General features: G+C 34.8%; 4 protein-coding genes and 1 pseudogene across 6 annotated transcripts; 3 read left to right on the top strand and 2 right to left on the bottom strand.

Moving 5' to 3' along the window:
• Positions 1-4,274: 4,274 nt before the first annotated feature.
• On the bottom strand, positions 4,275-10,277 carry LOC105833522 (GPI mannosyltransferase 1). The gene is made up of 4 exons (XM_036293171.1): positions 10,228-10,277; positions 9,560-9,564; positions 9,311-9,429; positions 4,275-8,585 (listed from the first exon to the last, which is right to left on the bottom strand). The coding sequence occupies exons 1-4, from the start codon at positions 10,275-10,277 to the stop codon at positions 7,749-7,751; spliced, it is 1,011 nt and encodes a 336-aa protein (XP_036149064.1). The 3' UTR covers positions 4,275-7,748.
• LOC105833523 lies at positions 8,972-9,328 on the bottom strand. The gene has a single exon (XM_012675317.3). The coding sequence runs from the start codon at positions 9,190-9,192 to the stop codon at positions 8,992-8,994; it is 201 nt and encodes a 66-aa protein (XP_012530771.1). The 5' UTR covers positions 9,193-9,328; the 3' UTR covers positions 8,972-8,991.
• Positions 10,278-13,114: 2,837 nt separating the features above from the next.
• On the top strand, positions 13,115-15,171 carry LOC105838495 (dolichyl-phosphate beta-glucosyltransferase). 2 transcript variants are annotated; one of them, XM_012684091.3, is made up of 5 exons: positions 13,115-13,313; positions 13,642-13,816; positions 14,043-14,239; positions 14,343-14,451; positions 14,619-15,171. In XM_012684091.3, exons 1-5 carry the CDS (start codon positions 13,251-13,253, stop codon positions 15,059-15,061), a joined length of 987 nt encoding a protein of 328 aa, XP_012539545.1. In that variant the 5' UTR covers positions 13,115-13,250; the 3' UTR covers positions 15,062-15,171. The 2 variants fall into 2 exon arrangements, with proteins under 2 accessions (XP_012539545.1, XP_012539546.1); XM_012684092.3 differs by lacking the exon at positions 13,115-13,313 and adding an exon at positions 13,403-13,563.
• Positions 15,172-15,523: 352 nt separating this feature from the next.
• Positions 15,524-18,978, top strand: LOC118647748 (annotated as a pseudogene).
• Positions 18,979-21,398: 2,420 nt separating this feature from the next.
• Positions 21,399-23,832, top strand: LOC105835343 (programmed cell death protein 6). Of its 2 annotated transcripts, none has more exons than XM_012678514.3 (4): positions 21,399-21,667; positions 21,956-22,062; positions 22,350-22,648; positions 22,912-23,832. In XM_012678514.3, the coding sequence occupies exons 1-4, from the start codon at positions 21,612-21,614 to the stop codon at positions 23,011-23,013; spliced, it is 564 nt and encodes a 187-aa protein (XP_012533968.1). In that variant the 5' UTR covers positions 21,399-21,611; the 3' UTR covers positions 23,014-23,832. The 2 variants fall into 2 exon arrangements, with proteins under 2 accessions (XP_012533968.1, XP_012533969.1); XM_012678515.3 differs by having other exon boundaries at positions 21,400-21,667; positions 22,380-22,648.
• Positions 23,833-23,879: the final 47 nt, after the last annotated feature.

Raw genomic sequence — 23,879 nt, 5'->3', positions numbered from 1 at the left:
GAAATTCGTGAATGGGAAAGTGACTTTTTAGAGAATGAGCGCTCTCTCTTTACGTGCTACCGTGAGCCGCGTAACGTGGCAATGGATTGCATGGATATAATCTATTTCGAATTCGACTGAACAACACATAGGAGATAATATATACCCCCATATTTTTCTCGATGTTAAGCTTTTTCTCAGAACGTATATGGAACGTAACGTGCGTCTACACGAATCAATCGGGAAAAAAAAAAAAAAATCTCCGCCACCGTCGCGACGTTATTCGACATCGATGCGTTTTCGCGGCAACCGGATGCAGCTGATCGTTTCAAAAGTGCGAGAATCCCGATTCAGAATGGTTACTTTCGCTCGCTCAATTACCGGGAGGAACGTGATTATTTCTGCGTCAACGGAGATCCTCTTTTTACCGGAAAAAAAAGGAAAAGAAAATATTAAATTGCTTCCGCGGTCTTCTCGCGACCGCCACTGTTGGGGGGAGGAAAAGCGACGAATTAAAAAAAAAGCCATCAGCGAAGAGTTTATGTTACGTATCTTCCGTGTGTCGTGTGTATGTATGTATATATGTGTGTGCGTGTACGTGTGCGCGTGTAATATGATCATTTTTCCAGATCTGTCAATTGATTACGCATTCGACATAATTGATTACATTTTAATATGTTAGGAATGACATTCTCGCGTATATTCGGGAACAAGTAACTGACGTCGATCTGTTGCTGTCATTTTGTTTGCTTCGCGGCGCGCAGAAGTAGGGCAATAATGTGGAACGATTACGAACGTTATTCCGAAATCAATCGGAAAAAAAAACTTAATCGCAGAGAAGAAAATTTCCAACAGCAAAAAATGTAGATCTATATTTATCAAACGTCTTTTCTATAATAATTAATCGTAAATCAAATGCAATTAAAGAATTCTTGAGATTTGCTCCATTTTCCGACTTTGATACTAGTACTTATTTCTTGAAACGAAAATTAATTTCTTTTATCAACTAATCTCCCTACATTTAAATATTTCAATAAGGTTTCTATATAGAAACGATATGTTAATTAACAAAATTAATTAACGAAATAGTCATTTACGTGCAAAGATGATATCGGAGAAATTAAACCGATAAAAATTATAAAGCGCATTCCCAGCGTGCAATACAAAGATATATCAATTTAGATCGATATCAATTTAACCGTGTAAAGGGTACAAAAGAATTCTTGTACCGTGATCCGACGTCGACATTTAATTAAAGCACCTACAAATCTCCTAATTTACACATCGCGAAACATATCCACTACGTAATTTAAACGCTGATAGTAGCGATATATTTACTGTAGCGTCATTACTCTACGATATTATACGAAGTTGATGGCAATCAACGTGATATACGAAATACAATTTCGTCGTGAGAAACATAATCGTAAACAATAAGGTGACACATCGATTTACTCGACGGTACAAGAACTTTTTTTAGACATGCTATATCCGGTGATGAGTAAACTTCGGAAAACAATCCTTTTTTTTTCGGATCAAGTTCGCCGACTGTTTCTGAACTGATTTTTTATCGATTAACTAATTCTTATTACAGCGGCTTGACAATTAGTATACTCTGCAAATCTTGAAATAGATATATCAAAATTTCACTATGATAGTGAGTAATGCGAAAGCAACTTAAAACGCCAACAAAATAAGTGTAAGATTGTTTTCCTTCCTGTTTCGTCACACAAAAACTCGCTAAATTTAATTTTTTGTTTCTCCTCTACTCCATTCGACCAAATTTCTTCGCGTCAGATAACGCACAAAAAGAATCGTAGAGAATATGATATCACATATTATCAAGTAATCAACTACATAGACTGAACCGGAAAAGAACACGCAAAATCATGCAACTTCTTATCGACGCATGAAAAACGCGCTTTTCATTAAAGGAGCCAAAGCTGAAATTCTAATTTTTCCTCTACGCCGAATCTACAATCAAATCGCGTGATTTCAGGTTTGCGCGTTTAGTGCGCGAATAAATTTCATTTTGAAATGACGTGCGTTCAATTAAAAGTACGTCGGACAGAACACGCTCGAACGCATGTAACATATCATGTCCATTACTCGTTCGTATCGCGGAGCCTCGATTGCAATTACCGCTATCGATTAAATTAAGATTGAATTCCGAATTCCTCGCATGTACCTGTAGCATTAAAAAAAAAAGAGAAAAAAGAACAAAGGGCGCAAGTGACGCCGACAGATTATTATACACGCAATGATCGCACAAGATCTTCCGTTAAAAGAGAAATGAGCGAACGAGAGAAAGAAAGAAAGAGAGAGAAAAAATGAAGTGAATGAGAGCGCGTTGGCGTGAACGAGAAGCAAGAATGAAAAATTTTTTGCACTAGCGCGCTTTCGATATACAGTGAAGGGTTGAAAACCCGGTACATCTTCGACGAACTCAATTTCCGCGAGACGGAGCATCTCGAGGCGCAAATCGAACGAAATTGTACCGGTTAAAAATTCTTGATTAAACATCCAATGCATTGCATGTATAGTAAATAACGACGTGAGTGTAAAATAAAAATTGCCGTACACTGCAAAGCATATCCTCTTTATATATAAAGGACATGTATATTTTATAACGGAATATACAATATTAGAACGGATTTCTTACGTGTCCATTTTACTTAAGCGTGACTGGCGCAATTCTTAATGTGACATTTTATCTATGTATGACAATGTCTTTTATATAAATAGGACTGAAAATAATTATTATAGAATAGACGTTAAACCGGACATTATAAAGGATGTGGTCCGGACATTATAAAGGATGTGGTCCGTCATGTATATTAAAGCGGACGAAATAAACAAAACTATGCTGGCAACGCAATATGGCGCGAGCGGTAGCGATAGCTTTGTCGTTCACTGTTACAACAGTCTGTTAGCTTGTCTGCTTTGACGGTCGTTCTCTTCGCAGTTGTGATGAGTGTTTTTGTTGCTAATTGTTGGTGCTAGTTGTGGGTGTCGATCGGCGCGGTGGCCGTCGCGGTGGGTATGCGGCATGTGATTGCGAATTTGGGTTGCTTCCCGAGGATGGTGACGCGGGTGTGTGCTCCTCTTGCGGGCATTATTCGCCTTTACATGAGCGTGTGAGAAAAGAAGCACACGTTTGCGTTGTCATCCGCGGGAGACAACTCAAATTCGTCGCGGTCGCATGCCGTGCATTTGCCGCGGTGGTTGCCTCGTCGATCAGTGCCCGTGTTGGCACCAACGGTTAGCAATAGAGATGTTTATTGCAACTGAGGGGAGGGCAGCCGTTAGGGCGGACATTAGTCCGTTCTATTTATGAAGGACATTAAAGACAATGTCCTGCATATATAATTCCGTTTTAATTTCACACTTATCTAAAGTGGAAAAAAAGTCATTTTTTTCCATTATAGTTTCGCGGAATTTAGAGCGGATGTGTTTTGCAGTGTAGCAATTCATAACTGTTCCCCCCACGCCAAGCGTAATAGAGGGAACTTGAAACGCTTACTGTATATCCAACGGCACGCTATTGCAAAAACTCCTTAGTGTGAGTGGGTCTGAGAACTTTATTACAACGCAAAGTGGTCAATCTATTTCGATATGACAGTGTGCCAATAATTCTTCATCCCAGTGTAGCTTAAACGTACGTCATGTTTTTCATTCGTTTCACCATAACGAGGTCCCGGGAAAATCCGATCGCGTGGCCGCGTTAATCGCATTTTTATTCGACACACACACGCATGATATACCGTAAGAGTGTAAGTACAAAAATATGACGACCTACTTTTAATTTTTCATGTTTTTTCTTTGCACGGTAGAGCCAATAGATATCACCCTTATCCCATCATTCCCCTTGGCTTGTCCGAATACATCTTTCTTTTCTTACGTGGCGAAATCTCTATCTTATTTGTCTTACGCACGAGTGAGGAACGAAGCACGACTTGCAACGATGTAAATACGTAAGCTGTATCAAGTCCCCAGTTAAAGAGAGATTTCTGACAATTAAGGCGTCAGGCATGAGAGAATAGATAGCAAATTCTAAAAGAATCTTCCACTTAATTTTAAACAAATTCTAACAAAAAAGATAAAACTGAATAGCAATTACGTGTTTAAAACGCATATTTGTGATAGTTAACGACGTGCAATTCAACCTTTTCTGTGCAACAAAAGAAAATCATTTTCAACTTCGTGAAAAAGAAATTATCGTCGGGAGGATGTGCGCAATTTCTGATACACCCTCATACATACGTTTAAGCGGAGCGTATTTCTTTTCAATCGTGTAAAAAGCCAAAGAGATTTTATTTTACGTTACATTACATGTGTATTATTTGAATTACATCCTGTACGTGGTCGCATAATTTGTGTGCACGTTCACCGAGTGCTTTAATTACTTTTATTATTAATTATTCCTTTACAAATGTGCATATTATAGTTCCGTACATATGAGACTGGTGTAACTCGACACACGTTAATTTTTCTATGAAATTTTTAAGTCATTTTTCTATCTTTTCAGAATTCATTTTTCAAAGCAAGATACTTTTACCTTATTTTCATTACCTGATGAATCATGTCTTCTTAAAGATATAAGATAAAGATATAATAATAGGTCAATTATCCATAATTATCAATTATGGTCAATCAAAGCGCTTAAAAGATTTTGTTGTCAATATCTTATAAATACTGCTAACTGTTATCGATTAATTATCATCAGAGATTATTAAAATGTATAATTAAAGTAAATACATTTCCCTTTTCTTCATACAGTATTTCTCTTAAATCTTTTTAGTTGCACCAATCACAGATTTTGAAAGTATAATATCTAAAAATTTGTTTAAATCAACGTAATTTTTACTAGCAATACGATTTTATATAGCTTGAGGAACATAAATATATATATACGATCTATTTTATCGAGATGTACATTTTATCTTTTATTGGTGATCGCAGTTTCGTGCAACCTTATTATGTAGTAATGATTATCATTATTATTATTATTATTATTATTAATTATTATTTTGTTATTTGTAATCCATTTACGTACTTATCGTTAAGCGAACGTAGTGCCGTTTATTTTATGTTTCCTTAGACTGTAATTTGTATATATCTATATATCGCCAATGTTATTATATTTTATTAAATATTTGCCATAACACATAGTCCCCCCCATTAGTCTGACGTTTCCTTCGTTCTCATATCATGTTTTTTCTTGACTCATACCTCGGATATTGCGGCACGCTATTTTTTTTATGCTCCCTTATCCAGTGCGCAATTATCGATGCGTCGATATATTGGAAATTACATCGTATCTCGCTTCCGCGTAACGTTGTATATGTTTCTCATTTTGTGCAAGGCCGAGATGAAACAAGGCAATCTTTGTGCGACCAACGTTGCATCGTTGCAAAGAAAATGCTAGAAGCAACCCCGAGCCAGCCGTCTTTCTTAAAAGAGCGCATTAACATATGCATCGGTGCACCCATTCTATTTATTATTATATGTATATAGTATCGGCGCGTAGGGTCATGCGGAGTAATTGTGACACTAGGATAATAGTGACAGTGGCAACAATAAGAGCAATAATAATTATAAAGTCATCAAATAACAACGACACTTTGTTTAGACGTCACAATATTCCTTAAAAAAAAATTCATTTTCTCTCTTTCTATTCTGGAAATTGTTACAATGTTACATTTAACTTAGTGTCGCAGTTATCCTAGCAGATTTAAAATCCTTCACGGACGGATAAACACGACGAAAAAAAAATTGCGAGATATTCCGCAAGAATGTTCGAAATATTTCACATTCACGAAATTTTCGTTCAATCTTCAAAAAATGCGGAGTAGGTTGAATTAATCGGAATTAATATTATATAATTAAAAAAAAATTTTTCTATCTAATTGCTTTATTCTTGAGTGGCACGTTCTAAAATGTTTTGTTTTTTTTTCCAAAGTGTTCGGCTTTCGCGCGAGCAGTGAAAGACGATGAATTTGCACTTTCCATGTATGTGCCTCGGAAAGCAAGACTTTCGTTGCTGTATTCGCCCAAGTATAGTCTTCTATATCTCACGTAATCGCGCGTACGATTCCTTTTGTATACTATCGACGATTCGTTTTTTCAGGGAAGGCTTAACGAGACGGTGGATCGGTTTGTGTGTGAATAATGTAAAACATTTTCTCCCGTGGGGAGTAACTTCCGGGCCGCGCGGCCAAGATGGAGATTATTTATAATTTTTATCGCTTCGATCGCGGTGGCCTGTACTTTCATTCTCTGCGTGACCCGGAACTTCGCCCCCCTCAATGTTATCCGGACTGATCTCCGTGCAAACGTTTCGCGCAGGCGTTTGACGAAGATCAGTCGTGTGTATCCGTTTCAAGAAAAAGAGAGAAAGAGAACAAATAAAATAGATTACTTCATATAGCACACAGTTGAGCAAACTGTAATGAAAGCAATGAAAGAAAATAATGCTATTTTTATATGTTGCACTTCATCATCATCTCCGCCATAAAAAGACCCGTAGTTATATAAAAGAAAAGACCTATTTGGGTTTCCTTTTTCTTTCGACTCGTATCAATTGGGCCATTTCGTGTCGTCGAGAGAATTTCGCCGAAAAAAAGCACGCTTCTGTGAAAACATAATCTGAAGAAACGATAACGACACCTCTACGTATTAAATCAAACGTATTATACTCAGTCGTAAGCAACACGATTCTCGTTCTCTTTTTATTTAAACACTAGCAAATTTAGATTAAAAAATGAAATTTGATATAATATTTGACATATTTCTCAGGCGTCTTCGTTATAAGCGACAAGTATCTTCGCGGATAATTATACAGACTGTGGTGATAGAAAAATTTTAATGCATTACTCCATGCAATCAAGACAAGAAATGACCCAATAATATTACTGTCATGATATTTAGCAGCTTAGAACAATCGAATCGATGAAGAAATATCTCGGAAGATGATCCAAGAGATGCTCTTGCTCACAATTAATCTAGATTACTATAGTAAGATTTACGATTATTGTATTATTACTAATATATCTACATTCCTTTTCAGAATCTACCACTATTACTTTACGAAGCTATCTGTAAATAAGTATTTTGTATTCCTGCAAAAAAAAATAAAATTAAGAATCATTATAACTCGTCTGATATTTTTAACGCCGATATAAGTACCGCGTAGACTAATGAAAGTGATACTTTATAAATAATCAGACTTGTAGATAATATGTGCTTTTTTATTAAAACTTAAATAAATTCAAGTTTTTTGAACAATCCACTATCTGCTATCCTAGGTATTTTCCAAGAGTTTAATAACATAACAGATGTCACAAAATTACAGATGTAAACTTTGTTATATTACGAAATTAGACAAAAGAATTCTTATATACAATTTTTTCGCATCTCACCGTGCTCATTTAATGAAAATTTAAAATCTATAAAAATAAATAACAATTATTTGATTCAAAAATCAATGTTAATTTCTGTAAAGAATTCATAAATAAATTTAAATTGTAATTTTGTGACATCTTGTAAAAATTCGTTTAAAAATTAATAAATTTTTTGTTTGTTTTTAAGTTAAAATCAATGCACATTTTTTCATCCCGCATAATTATACATTACATTATACTTCATTACATTATAATCCGTTCAGAGACGTACGTAAAAAAGTTTATTCACTGATTTGTACTACATTTTTCGAATTATTTATTTCTTATGCACAGAATCGCATTGAGACAAATGTTATATAACTAGAGTTAACTTTTATAATGATGAATAATGTCTACTAAAACTTTTGCATTAACAGCAAAAAATAGCAGACCAGATATCCAAAGAAAAACGAACGAATTAAAAGTTTGGAATTCCAGCATGTAAGCTGTAAACAACCAAACAGCTTGACTCAAAATCCACAAACACGCTAAGCATATGCCCCTATGCAGACTCATGTCGATACTTGGTAGGCACAGAGGTAACAGAGACAGAAACCAGAAGAAATATTGAGACGTTATCACCGGATTGTACATCACCGCGATTATTGCCTGAACGAACATGGCGAACGGTAACTTGGATCTTTCCGAATAATAATATGACGACATCAGTAATAGTAATAACTGCGGCAGAAACGTAAGAATCTTTTGGATTACATCCTGCGATTGATTAGCGGACAAATAGAGCATATAGAAGTATACAGAAAAATTGTGCCTCGTGTCTTTACGCACTAAATGATATATCAAACTCTCATACAAACATTTAAAACCGTACAGATAATAACCCGCGGCTGTTAAGGTGACGATCGAGAACGCACAACTCAGCGAGAGTCTCCATTGGTCCCAGTTCGGCAAGATAGCGCGATTATCTTTACGAAGAGATAAAAACATAGGCAAACTGAACATTAGCGGGTACAATCTAAAATGTACAGATAGCCCGTGCAACAATCCGGTCAAAACAATTTTGTCTCTCTGTAACGAGTCCAACGTGAGCGCGACTAAGAGAACTGCCAATGAATCTGCGTTACCTCTCGTCGAGATCACCAACGTTAACGGATTGTAAAGCCACAGAAGCGCACAGCGATCTCTCACGGTCTCATCACATCCCTGTCGCGCAAGAATATTTTTAATTAGAATCGCAATCAATATATCTACTGTAGAAAATAAAATTTTCCCAAAGTCCTTATATAATATGACATTTGGTATCAAGAGCAAAGCCAGAAACGGTGAGTAACGGTAAGTATGACGGTCGAACGGTGACCTCTGTTCCACCACATGCCTAGCGGCATCAGTAAATACTTTATAGTCCACATCCGTGTACGGTACCGCAAAATACTCGTCGTGAAAATTGGCGTACAGTATCAAAATTAATCGAGTAACAAACGCCAATAAGCAATGCGACGTAAACGAGATATTTACTCTAGCGTGTGTAGCAGACATCATTTTCATACGGTTAAAAAGTAAAGGCGTTAAATCAAACATACACAAAAACCTACTGATCACTCAAGCTCATTTATAATCTCGTATTGCTACTCGCAGCGGCTTTAACAAGACATTTTTTCAATTCGTTAAACTCCGCGGCGCAAGCGTTCTTCTCTAAATTTGATTCCGCCAGCACGCAAGATGCGTACCTTGATGCTGATTCCTGACATCGAGCTAATAGGATAGGATACTGTTTCAATCTTCCCTTCGCTTTTTTTACTACTGTCTCCATTCTTTCATGCAAACTACCTATGTGGACTTAAACTCAATCGCGAACTTTTTTCTGCTCAGAATTTTCTGGTAGTTTACGAAAGAATATATCATAAATAGGTTTGCTAAAAAACACGCACATAGCAAGCGTTGTACCCATTAAAATAAAAGCTCGTGGATGACGATATGCGAATCCTCTCTTTGGCACTACCACTCTTCTCCTGCCTTCGCTTTGCATCGCTTATCTTAAAGCTGCTCGCTAAAGAAATATTAAAAATGTCAAATCTTATATAATATTATATAAAATAAAGTCTTATGATTGCTAAACAATAATCAAGTAAATTCAACAAAGATAAGAATTTACATTTTAAAGCAAATATTAAACTTACATAATCTATGGTATTATGTTCGTATGGTTTTGAAATATTTATGCCTTCACAAACTGTAGAGTCACGATGTTTTACACAACACTTTCTTATTTCTTCGAGTACCTCTTGACAACGGGAAGGTTGATAAACATTATCTGTGATAGCAGAAAGGTATTATTTTATATTTATTTCAAAAAAATATAGATATGCATTTCTCATTTTGTTTCTTGTTATTCACATGATCGTTATCATTATCGTTAATACATTGTTACTATTGTATCTCTATTTCATTCAGTATATCAATACAAAATCTTTTTATTCGTCTAAATCTGTTACCTTTTTCTCTTTAGATTTTGCAATACTCACAATTTAATAGTGTTTAATACATTCGCGTGTCTAGACTTCGTGCTCAAAAAAAGAGGTTAGAAACATATTACAACTTTCAAACTTTGAGTAAATTAAATTACACCAACCTTTTAAACACTTCTGTAATTTACATGCAATTTGTTTGCAGGGATCGGCCGACGTCATGTAAAATAATTAAAGAATTTTCTTAAATCTTATTAAGATAAAACGTTACACGGTACGATCTTACATAACCTTCCGACCGGCATTACAGTAAGCTAAGCTCTTTCACGCTTCATCAGCGCCATGTCCATAAAATATGGACATTGAACTACGTAGCTAACCGTCCATAAATCCCGTCGATAATAGTCACACTTTTGTGATTCTCTTCCATGCTACAAGCAAGGAGTGTTGGTAGCTCACCCTGGTGGGTGCATGTATTAACAATTATGAATAAATGTGAATAGCAAGAAAAGAAAAATGATGAATATACAGGGCGAGTTTTAATGACTGTCCTAACTTTTTACCATGAGAGATGAAATTACCGACTGCAATCTTAGTACACGCATGTACGACATATGCATGTACAAATGCCGTACATGGTGTACTAAGATTGCAGTCGGTAATTCCATCTCTCATGGTAAAAAGTTGGGACAGCTATTAAAACTCATCCTGTATATCTGCATTTTCACTAAAATATAAAATAATATATTTCTGCTCTCAGGTAAAATTTACCTTTTTTTTGTTGTCAAGAGATATTGAAAGAAATAAAAATATTATTTATGTAAAAACACATTTGTCCAACTCAATTTGGCATAAATATTTCAAAATTATAACAAACATATAACACCATAAGGCATAAATTATGTAAATTAAACTTTCTGCAAATGTAAATTCTTATTCTTTTATTAGAATCATTAATTACTTTTTAACAATTGCAGATTTCGTTATATAAATCCAACTTTAATATTCTTTCATCAAAAAACTATAAAATAAGCGAAGCAAAGACAAAAGAAAAATATGAGAGGCATTAAACTCGCTTAAAAAAATAACAACTATTTTGTATGGTATTATTAATTATTCCGAAAATAAATTCGCAAGTATTTAAATGATTGATAAAGACTTTCATTTTCGACTACAATTGCCTTTTCCATGGCAATAAAAATTTAAATTACGTATTATTTAAATATCAAAGGGTATGCAACCTACAATAATTTAAGACTTTAATCAAAAATGCAATTCGCACATTACTATAAATTTTCTTTGATAAAATTGATAATATTCGCATAACTATTAAAAGAAAAACAATGGATTAAGTTAAAAACACGAGATGGTATGTCAATTAATAAAATACACTCACTGAATTGCTCTGAGAATGCCATCCTCTCGTCGAAAATCTGCTGACACCTCGTTTCGCTGTATTCCTCGAATCGTAGATCGATAACGATCGCCCGATATTTTATTCGGCACTCCCGACATTACGCGGATGATACACACGAACGCGAATAAAACGCGAAACGCGCGCGAGCACCCGCGAGAATTTCACTTGTCGGGACGAAATAGGTACAAACGCCATTTTTTCTACGTCACTTACGTATAGAGACGATCGTCCACTACCAATACATCACTATCGACAATGTACCAATGCAAAATTCGCACCTAAAAAACGCGATAGAAATGCGAAATCCGGCCAAAAACAACGAATAGCAAACGAGAACGCGGCGGGGAGAGAGAATCAAAGCTCCAGAACCGAAAAAACTTTGTACTTAACGTGAATTAATTGACATCAAACAACTCCAGTCGCGTTCAGATTACGCGGGAACTCGAGGCATAAAAAACGACGCAACAAGCACACGAATCCCGCACTTCACGAACGAGTACGGTCGTTCTACGCACGACGAGGTCATTTCTACACACGACCGGGACCCACGGCACCGAGACGATCGTCTGCTAACACATCGGCACCCTCTCGACAGTGTGCTCACACAATTCGAACTCGGAGCGCACGAGAAGGACAACGGCGCACGTCCAACCGTCGACGGAGCAATATCCAATATGGCGACGCAAGAGAGCAGTGACTGGCGCGACGAGCCGGCGCAGGAGATCACGTGACGCGCATCGCGCAACCGATAACGGCGAGAGCCGTTTGAATTTGTACGTTCACTCTCGCTATTTATTAAATGCTAAATAAAGAAAAATCATGCCTATAAGCGCTGTGAGCGTTACAGAGAACTCTGCCGCAGATACAACAAAACGATTCGCGTCGGTTTGAAGATTTTTAATACGAATTAATATCACGTAACTAGTTGCCTTTCATTCGATCGCGCGGAAAACCGACATGAAGTGGGGATCGACACGACGAGCACGCCAATACCGTGCTTTCCGAATGAGTACGGTCGTTCCTGCATACGACTCTGACTCACGATATCAAGACGCTCGTACGTTGATGCATTGGGCACACTCTCGATACCGTATTTACACAAAACTCGAACTCGGAACGCACGAGCAGTACGGATGCATCTGCTCAAGGCGGAACAAAATCCAACATGGTGCAGGAGAGAGACGCTAGAGTAACGAGTCATTGCGTGACGTTACGTGACGTCACGTAATGTACAGTCCAAGCAATACGTATTATAAAAATTAAAATGTAATATTATTTCCTTGTAATATATTAATATGACAATATTATTAATGACAATAAAGTTATTGTAATAAAAAATTTTATAGAAAAAAATTGTAATAAAATTATACAACACTAATGTGAAATATATTTCACGTCGACAGAATATACACACAATAAAAAAATAATAATAAAATCAAATCAAAACGTGAATGTTACCTTCGAGATTCATATAGGCATTGTAATTTAATTGTCATTAATCCCATATAACTCCATGTCTACATTTCATGACCATAAACACTTTGAAATCACAAATAAATCTATTAAATCATAAATGGCTTAGACTTTTCTGCAAAAACATCAATGTTCCAAAAAAAGACAAGCAATACAATTAATTGTTATTATTGTTACAAAAATTTTTATTCAAACAAATAAAAAAATTCAAATATTAAGATTTTTTAATACTCGATTTATGTTAATTACTTTAATTAATACTTTTTACATGTATATTTTAATATCAATTTATAATTAATGTTATTCTATTAATGATACATTTTTTACATTAATTAAAATTCAAGTGCAAATCCGAGAAAGCGTAGTGCAGAATATACGTACTACATTGAAATGTACAGACTTTTCAGTGACGTATGTTATTTTGTGTACTATCAGAATGCAAGAAAAATAGATATACCTAATAAAATACTACATATATTTTATACTTTGTTTCTTAATTGTTAAATTTTTGAGATGTTATCACTAGGATGTCTGCTTTATTATGGTGTATTACTGGCTATTCCTATTATACTTTTGGTATGTGAGGTTATCTTACATTTACATATATAAAACATGTTATGAGCCGGTTGTTTCAACTTCTTGATAAACTTACCTGTCAAGTAAGCATGTGTCTATTTTTATTTTTTTTCTAAATAAATAAAGGCAGACACATATTTATCCAATAGATAAATTTATCAAGAAATTGGAACAATTGACCCTATCATTTGTATTTAACAACTTAGAGAATAATTTTATTGTACACTTTTATTTTATACAATCATAAAATGTAATTATTTTTATTTATTATTATTATCTTATTATATTTTCAGTATCCTTTAAACAAAAGTATATATATCTGTTTCAGTTTCTTGTAATAATATACATGATAAGTGAACGGTATCCCAAAATCTCAAGGGATGAAAGCGAGAAGTTCTTCTTTAACTGTCAAACAAAGAGAATGGAGGCATTCCCTTCGTTGCACGATCCCTGGAGCATACATCTCAGTGTCATTGTACCCGCTTATAATGAAGAGCAAAGACGTAAGATCTGTTGCATTCCCTGCTTAAAATAACAGATAGGTTATGATTGGATCTTATTCAATCGGATAGAATTTCTATAGTAATTAATATGATATCGTATTAATTACCATAGAAATTCTATCTGATTGAGTAAGATCCAATCATAATCTATCTGTCATTTTAAGCAGGGTTCTCATATTATATCAAAACATTATCTATGTATTATTTATATATTTTTATTTAACAGTGCCACCAATGCTGGACGAATGCTTGGAGTATTTGGAAGAACTCCACAAGTCTGGATTAACTTATGAGGTGATAGTAGTTAGTGATGGCAGTACAGATAAGACTGTAGATTTGGCACATCATTATGCCTCAAAATACAATACTTTAAGAGTATTAAACCTTGTGAAAAACAGAGGGAAGGGTGGTGCTGTGAGATTGGTTAGTAATTCTGATGGAACTGAAAAGCTTTGTTATTATTAAGTAGGTTAATTTTAGATAGAAATGTCATTAAAAATTATTATATTTTTATTATTTATTCAAGGGTATGCTGAGTGCAAGAGGCAGCGCTTTATTATTTGCAGATGCAGATGGTGCTACAAAGTTTAAAGATTTAAAGAAGTTAAACGAAAGTTTGGTTAAAGTTTTAGGATGTAAGTTTTAAAAGAATTAAAATTGTGATATTATGTACAAATTGTATTTAATTATTTATGTTTAATTGAATATTTAAAGTTTCATATTTAGTAATAATTCTGTGATAGTTCTAATAAAGCTATAAATTATAATATTAGTGTTGCTGATTCTAACAAATTTATTTCAGTTGATTACATGAGAAAACCCGAGGAAACAGCATCATCTGATGCGATAATATGTGGATCACGGGCGCATTTGGAAAAGGAAGAAACTGCCAAACGATCCTTCTTCCGACTCTTTCTTATGCACGGATTTCATTTCTTAGTCTGGTTGTGGTGCGTTAGGGGTATTAGGGACACACAGTGCGGATTCAAACTTTTAACGAGAAAATCAGCGAGAACGATATTCGAAGCGTTGCATGTCGAACGTTGGGCATTTGACGTAGAGATGCTTTACATCGCACAGACACTTAACATTTCCATGACCGAAATAGCAGTAAATTGGACAGAGATCGAGGGCTCCAAGATAGTACCATTTTGGAGCTGGTTACAGATGGGCAAGGATCTATTCTTTATCTGGCTTAGATACAGAATTGGAGCATGGAAAATAAATAAACCTAAAGCGACTTAATGTAAACACACATAAAGAGTCCGTCAAAAAATCTCGATTGAGTTTCCTATTTTCTATTTCTTTGTAAAGATATTTTTAATAATGAAATATATCATTAAAATTATACATAACCACGGCATATACCTCTATAATTAGTATGAAGTATAATTTAAATTAGAGGATTAATTCATTGCTTTTTAAATTTACTAAATTAAAACAAATTAAGTTCCTTCAAATATACATACAGATTCTAACTAAATGTAAGTAAAATTGTTTTAGAAATAGCGTATAATAATCACGCTCTTAAAATATTAAATTTTGACGTCATAGACGCTGATTGACCAATTTTCTCATTAGTTATCCTGTTTTATATTAAGACATTATTTTAAATAAAACTAAATAAAATTTAAAGAATTAAGAAAGCTTATGAGACAGGATTTTTTGTACTCTTTTTTGCATAACAAATTTGAGCCTGAGTAACATAAAATTTTCTCTCCTTTGCTTTATTTATAAAAACTTTTACAGCGTGGCTGAAAATAATGTAAAAAAAATAGATTTGTTGGTATTGTCAGAGAGGAACCTAAGAGCAGTCATCGCGTCGTTTAAGGTGTTTTCATCCGTCAGCGCCTCTATGTGCACAAAATGTGCACATTGAACTACGTAGTCAAATATCTATGAAACCCGTAGGTAATGTGTATGACTTTTTGGGTCTTTTCTATGCTATGTCCACGTTTATTTGGTTCTGTTTCATACTATACCTGTAAATTTTACAATTATGTGGTGGAAGTGGAAGTAGAAAATAAACCTTACAGTCGTCCAAGTTTTTTAGGTTTGACAAACGAAGAGACACAGGTATTTACAGAGATTCTTGTATAAATGATACAGTAAATTAATTTACATATATTTCGAATGTTGACAATACTATTGTAATGGTAACATTTGTTCTAAATGGCTGTTAAATAGATAAGTGCAGATCACAGAGTAAGGCCTATAATAATTCCAAGTTCCAAGAGATCTTAGCCGTTTGCCATGATGTGCTAGCTATGCAGAGTGTATAAACACTGGGAAAAGCACATGGAATGAGGATCAAGCTTTGGCAACGCGTGGAGATTTAAAATTGTCGGACATTAATGTTACACTGCCTTATGTTATGTTTTCAATGTTTGATGGACATACAGGGTACCAAGTGGCTCTTACAGCGAGATTACATCTACATAGGATAATCCTAGTATGTATTATTTTTAAAAAAATTATTACCAGAGATTTTTAATGTGTATGATATATATTTATATTAATAAACTGCATGTGTAAAAAAAAACAGGAAAGGTTACTGGCCATACCAGGCAATATGCTATTGAATGAAGATGAGCAAGAACTGATAAAGGGCAGAGATCTAGTTACAGGCGCTATAGAATTAACGTACAGACAAATGGATCAAATGGTGGAGATGCAGGCTCAAAATGGTGATGGTGGTTGTACGGCTATTACAATTTTGTTTCTTAATGGACGATTTTATGCAGCAGGTGCTGGTGATTCGAGGTGACTGTTATAATTTATACTGATCGTACATTATTGATGAATTAAATATTTAATCATTTCTACATTCCTATGATTAGGGCTGTATTAGTTTTGGTAGAGAAACAACGGGCTCTTACTAGAGATTATACTCCAGATTCAGAATCAAATCGCGTTAGAGCTTTAGGTTTTTTAAGAAGCAACGAGTTGCTTAAAAGTCATTTTACTCCGTTAGAATTTAAAAAAAGACCATTGCAAAAGGAACTGGAATCTTTGGTTTTGTACAGAGCACCTTTTATGACAGGTTGGGCGTACAAAACCTTAACGCATTCTGACCTAAAATTACCGCTCATTTCGGAACATGGAAAAAGGGTAATATAATTGTTGTATTTATTTAGCAGTAATTTATGACTTCAAATTAAAATAATTTTGTTTATTACTATAACTTAAACTTATTATTTGTAATTCATAGAGCAGAGTAATGGGAACGATAGGTGACTGGAGGCTTTGGGGACCACGATTTGAAGGCAGCAAATACTGGTGTTAATATCAAACTATTTCTATAATCACAAAGTACAATCTTTAGACTTGGACAGTTGCTATCTTACCAAACGAGATTGTATTATTGTTGCCACGGACGGACTGTAGGATATAGTAACGAATAAAACAGCAGCAGCGATACTTAGAAAAACTCTTGCACCTGATACTCCATCATTAGAATACAGGTATTATCACAAAGAGAATATTAGAGGAATACGAAAATTAACTACGATTTAATTGTGTTAAGATACAATGTATATTTGATTTTCACAGACTGACACTGGGTGCTCAAGAATTGGTACAAGCGGTCAGAGGTCGATTAATCGGTAAAATATGGATGAGAAAACCAGAGAATCCTAACGAAGCAGATGAAAAATCTTCGTCTATAGCATCGGTAGACGATATTAGCGTATTAGTGGTGCCTTTGTACCCTTATTTATGTGAACATTTACAATGGCTAAAAACGACGCAGCAAGAACGAAAATATACTGCGGATTTCCTAGCAACAATGTGCTTCGATTATCCTATTTCTAATAGATCTGCCGATAATCCTATATACATAATGAATCATTACAGTTATCGGATAATTACTCAATATACAGCGTATATTGAGTAATTGAGTAATAAATGTAATACTAACGAATTACATTTATTTGTATTGCTATAAAGATTCATCATCTATTGTCGCAATAATTTTCTAGATTTTGTCGTAGAATAATTAGCGATTTAAGTGCACAGTTGCCGTATATTCTCCATAGTTCTTTTCGCTAAAATCTTAAATTATTGCATACTGCCACATATGTACATGGCGATTGTTAAGTATTCTGAGATTTTAAGAGGTGATTTCTTACACTAATTCAAGACACAAATACTTCATATGATCAAAATGACTTAATATTAAAGATATCAAAGTTACAGAAAAATTTTTTTTAATTTCGAAAATTACTCAAAATTTTGTATGCAACTTGGTATATGTTTAAAATAACCGAAGTAGTTTTTGCAAATTTTAAGTAAATAAAATTTTTTCTTCCACTTTGATATCTTACTTCTTTGAAACTAAATGGTGGCTTCGGACATATGATTATATGAAGTTTCCATTCTGAATTAGCGTGAATTATCTCTTAAAATCTTTTAAAGAACTTAATGATTGCCTTATATACACATAAATATGTTAACTACAAAAGGCTATATTCTTATTTTATTTAAGTAAACATTCCACTGTGACATTTTATGTATAACTTGAAATATCTATAATATTCCAAATATTTGATACGTGATCGTATATAAATCATATAGATATAAACATTAATTTCTGGATTGTTAACGTTCAATCTTTATAGAAATTATTTTTATGTTAAAAACATTAACTCTATAACTACAAACGTATGCATGTATGTATGTATAATTAAGATTGAGAACATTACATTAAAAGTGAACAAAATCTTAAGGATATAATTAAAAATGTGTTTGCACACATTTTTTGATTTATTGCCTTCTATATCTATATTTCTCTCATTCATTACGAACGATGGAACATGTTTTGCACATTATGTAGTCAAAGAAATAGCTGGTGAAATTGTAAGTATAAATCAAGTAATCAGTGGGTGCGTTTGGTAAAGCAAATCTGAAGCGTCTGGAGGCACCGTTGACACATTCTGTCTTTGTTATTTATTGGCATTGAATAAAGATAGTGTGAGGTAAGTGAGCACTCTGATGTCTCAGATTTGCTTTGCCGAACTCAGTAAATGTATGTGTAAAAAATTGTACATAAAGAGAAAAAGTATTGCTTTCTTTTTCGTAGTAATCATGATAATAATTAGACTTTACGACATCATGTATCACATAATTCTATATTATATTAATAAATATACAAACACATCATATGTATGTGTATTTTTACTTTTACTCTGGTAATCTTGAAAGACATTTCTTGCACTGTGCACACTATAATTACGATGATATATGTAAGTAATTCTGAATATATCTTTCTCTCTGTAAATGTCATTGAAGATTTTAAGTCTCAGGCAATTTTTCGATTTTGAATTATTGAGTAAATATATAGTAAACAGAAAGGATTATCTTTCCTTTTTAAAAAGTGATTAACATTGATGGTCAAAATATATTGTTTTTCCTCAGTCCTATTTTGTGCAACGATAAACGAAAATCGAAGTTCTTCAAATTCACACAACGTTTCCGGAAAAGTTAACGTATATACTATTTCCCGTTTATTGTAAGATAATATGATGGGAATCATTTTCGCGCGCATATAACATCAGAATTTGTACTCACCGAAACTGGCTCGGCTTCGAATCACGTCGATTGCGATCGATGAAACGGCATTGCTTGCTGCGAAGAACCGTGGCAACTGATACGTTTTGCTGATCGTTCGTCATTTTAATCGACACCCTTCACGAAAATTCGCACTTGCTACACACACACATACTTTATTCGGCACTCCCGATATTACGAATAATGTATCACACGAGTAAAACGTAAACCGCGCGCGAGAATTTTACTTGGCGCGACCGTTATATTTGAGAAAATACGTGAGAATACGGCTCGTGAGAATACGTGCGATCTCATGTCTCGCGACGGCACTCTCGACAGTCTCAACATCGTAGTTGGGCACAATTCGAATTCTGAATACGCGAGACACACGCGAAACACGCACGGAGTCAACGGAACGTTCGACTACGTATGACCAGCGCTCGAGCACGAAGAAACATGGCTGCCGGCACGGCAGCGGCGGACGTGACTGTTGGTAGGTACACTCGGCGGTACTCGGCGCTAGTCGGCGCGACTCGGCAAGTCGGCCGCCGAGTCGCGCCGAGTCGCGCCGAGTACCGTCGAGTGTACCTACCAACAGTCACGTCCGCCGCTGCCGTGCCGGCAGTCATGTTTCTTCGTGCTCGAGCGCTGGTCATACGTAGTCGAACGTTCCGTTGACTCCGTGCGTGTTTCGCGTGTGTCTCGCGTATTCAGAATTCGAATTGTGCCCAACTACGATGTTGAAACTGTCGAGAGTGCCGTCGCGAGACGTGAGATCGTACGTATTCATGTGTAAAGCACGGTATCGTGCCTTCGGTTTCGAATAAAGTGTTCGCGTGCATTCGAGTAAAGTGTTTTGATACGTTCGATAGAATATCGCGAGTGTCAATTAAGTGAAGTGCTACTAATCGTCGTGCGAGCATACGAAATTCTCGAAACGAATTTGTCTCCGTTGTATCTCGGCGTGTGATTTTCATTCAAACGGTTTTCTCAGCCTGCGTTTCCACGAAGTTACGTGACGTCACGCCACGTTGATTTTCGTTCCGGACAAAGTTTTCGTGTGCGCGTATTCGCTTGAGAGTGTACGCAATACCTTCGGTAGAATGTCGATCGTGCCGATAATGAAACATTTACTAGTCGTCGCGTAATCATACAGAGTTACAAAACTCTGGGAGCGAATTGATTTACTTCTGTTCAGTGTGTTTTGACGTGCCGTACTTTTCACGTACATTTTTTCAAATGTAACGGTCGCGCCAAGTGAAATTCTCGCGCGCAGTTCACGTTTTGCTCGTGTGTGTGATATATTATCCGTCCAAAACCGGAAAAGGAATGTAGCAGTAGCAGCAGCAGCAGCAGCAGCAGCAGCAGCAGCATCAGCAGCAGGAGCAGCGACAGCAATCGGTGAGTGAATTTTTATTATGTATATGTGGAACAAAATGATATGTGATAAATGTGATGTGAGATAAAATATTGATTCTGTTCCATGCTATATCTGTACAATGTCAGTATTGCACATTTATAGAACACGATTATGCACATTTGCATAAAACAGATTTAAAATATGAATGCATATAATTGTAAAATTTACGGTATAGCATGAAACAAAACCAAATAAACGTGGACATAGCATAGAAGAAAGCCAAAAAGTCATGCACATTATCTACGAGATTCATAGATATTTGACTATATAGTTCAATGTGCACATTTTGTGCATATAGAGGCGCTGATGGATGAAAACACCTAAAATGACACGATGACCGCTCTCGTATTGTTAATAAATGCGAAAAGTGCAGTTGTAACGCATCCATAAAGTGCACAGTTGCACACCAATGCACGCACTACACGCAGTCCTGCGCAGTTCTGGGGCTCTATTCTTGAATTCATTCGCAAGAGAAACGTATTCGCAAATTCTGATCTTACAGAAAAGTTGGAAATTTATTGGTTATCGTATGGCTATTAACCAATAAACTTGCAACTTTTCTGTTAGAGCGAGTACTTGCGTATACGTTTCTCTTGCGAATGAATTCAAGAATCGAGCCCCAGGTCCTGACACTCGTGATTGGTATTGGTCAGCCAAATCGTGTACAAGTGACGTGTCGCGAGCGTCGCTACTCGCGCTTACCCTTACGAGAAATTTCAGCGTAGAACAGTTAGGCCGTTGGGCGATTGTCTCCGTTAACGATATCGTGCAAGATACCGGACTATTATCTCATTTCTTTGTTGTACATTCATTGCGAATTGTTCGAAAATGTCTTTTATATCGCCCATGCCAAGCCGAGAATTTCTTTGGGATGTATTCCAGAGGTATTTTCTACAATTTAATTGTTTTACAATATTTTCGACACTTTACAATAAATCGTTGTGTAGTTATTATATTCGTGCGATGAGATTTTTTGTTTTCAACAGTTAGCCTAATTTACATAAATTTTGTTTTTGTATTTTTTACAATAAACATTTATATCTTGTTTAGCGAAATTCTTCTGTCATCTTCTGGCGTCAGTAAACTTAAAGATTAAAGTAAATAATACAAATGGTAATGTTGTTATTAAAAGTATGTTATTAATTGATAACTAAAGATAATGATTTTATCAGGGTGGACAAGGACAGATCCGGTGCAATCTCTGCGGACGAGTTGCAGCAAGCTCTCTCGAACGGTACATGGACACCATTCAATCCAGAAACTGTACGTCTAATGATAGGTACGAAACGTTTACTATATATTTTCAAAATGACCATGTGAATTTATCAAGTATAGTTCCTCCTCTATTTAGTTTTCTCATTTAGTTTTCTTTTTTATAACGCTAAGTGGAAAGGGCTGATCATCTGTCGCTTGAAAAGCTAGTTTAACATTCACTGTTGATTCTTTTAAAGCATGTTGTATCTTCCAGTATATGGTATATCATATATAAAATGATACATGAACGATATTGATTTGCATGGTCTTTTGATATCACTGTCATTTTGTTCCTTACTTTTGTTGGTACAGGTATGTTTGATAAATCCGATCCTGCTACAGGTATGTTTGATAAAAAACAGACAGGTACTGTCAATTTTGAAGAATTTGGAGCGTTATGGAAGTATGTCACTGATTGGGAGAATTGCTTTCGATCGTTTGATCGTGACAACAGTGGTAACATTGATCGCAATGAATTGAAAACAGCTCTTACAAACTTTGGGTATCGATTGACTGATCAAACGATTGATATGCTAATACGGAAGTACGATCGTGCGGGACGTGGTACAATATACTTTGATGACTTTATACAATTATGTGTTGTGTTATATGTAAGTATAAATGTCTGACGATCTGAATTACTTTATTAGGTGTGGCTTGTGATTTTCCCTGAAATATTTATTGATTCTTGTATCTAAAAACTAATTATTTCAAACTAATTGGGATTTCTGTGTATATTTTTAGTCTACATATTGGACTATAATTTAAAACAAAATTTTTATAAAACTTTGCTGATGATTTTGGAAATATTCGAACTTATGAAAAAACATAATTATTTCTATGTGCATTTTATAATTATATTTTCTATCTTTAGACTCTTACAAATGCCTTTAGACGACTGGATACAGATCTGGATGGAGTCATAACAATTCACTATGAACAATTTTTGGGCATGGTGTTTAATATAAAAACATAAGTTGCACAAAGTCTACAAATATTTCTTTCTGTTGCCTGTTCGATAACATATTATTCAATATTTAAGAATACCCTAAAATGCCAAATAAAGACGAGAATTTCTTATGTGTAAAACCTCAGAATATTCAAAATGAATATTTTTATATTTCTATTTGCAGTATTAAATTTGATCAAATTAATAGTTTATTAGAAAATTGATTCTAGATTACAATACATATTCGTTGATTTGAATATTAATAGTTGACATTATCGTTTACAAATTGTTATCTCTTGAGCAGTGTAATTTTTTGTCAAATAATAAATTTTGGAAATTCTGAAATATGCTAGATATTAATTCAACAGAATTTGTATCACTCAAGATATATTATTACATTCATTTAAGAAAAGACTATATAGATGCAAGTCAATTGTAATAGCTTGTCTACAGAACATCACACTGATCATTATTGCTTGCAAATCCAGTGTGAACGCACCGACTTCCAGCATTATTGTTAGTATAAGCTGTTGTAATGAAAGAATTTAAGAATATAAATGTGCGTTTAACTAAGTAATGATGAAAAAACTAAACTATCTTTTATAAGGCGATCATTTGATACATGTACCAGAACGAATAAGATAGAAATTTATCTCATTGGTTCTGGTACAGTTTGGTACATATACCAAACGATCGCCAAAAATCGCTGAATATGCTCTATTCCATGTTATTCGTGTATATTAATATTTGTCGATACATTTAATATTCATAACTATTTTTCTATAATTATACTAATATTAATTGTTATTATAATGAATGGTGAAGAAATATATTTCTTTTATAAACCGATTCATAGTATTATTTGCCTAAGATTCCAAGGTACAGATCAAATA

This window comes from Monomorium pharaonis, chromosome 10 (genome assembly GCF_013373865.1).
Source record: "Monomorium pharaonis isolate MP-MQ-018 chromosome 10, ASM1337386v2, whole genome shotgun sequence".
In the NCBI taxonomy this organism is placed as follows: Eukaryota; Metazoa; Arthropoda; class Insecta; order Hymenoptera; family Formicidae; genus Monomorium; species Monomorium pharaonis.
This window is presented reverse-complemented; position numbering and strand designations above follow the sequence as displayed.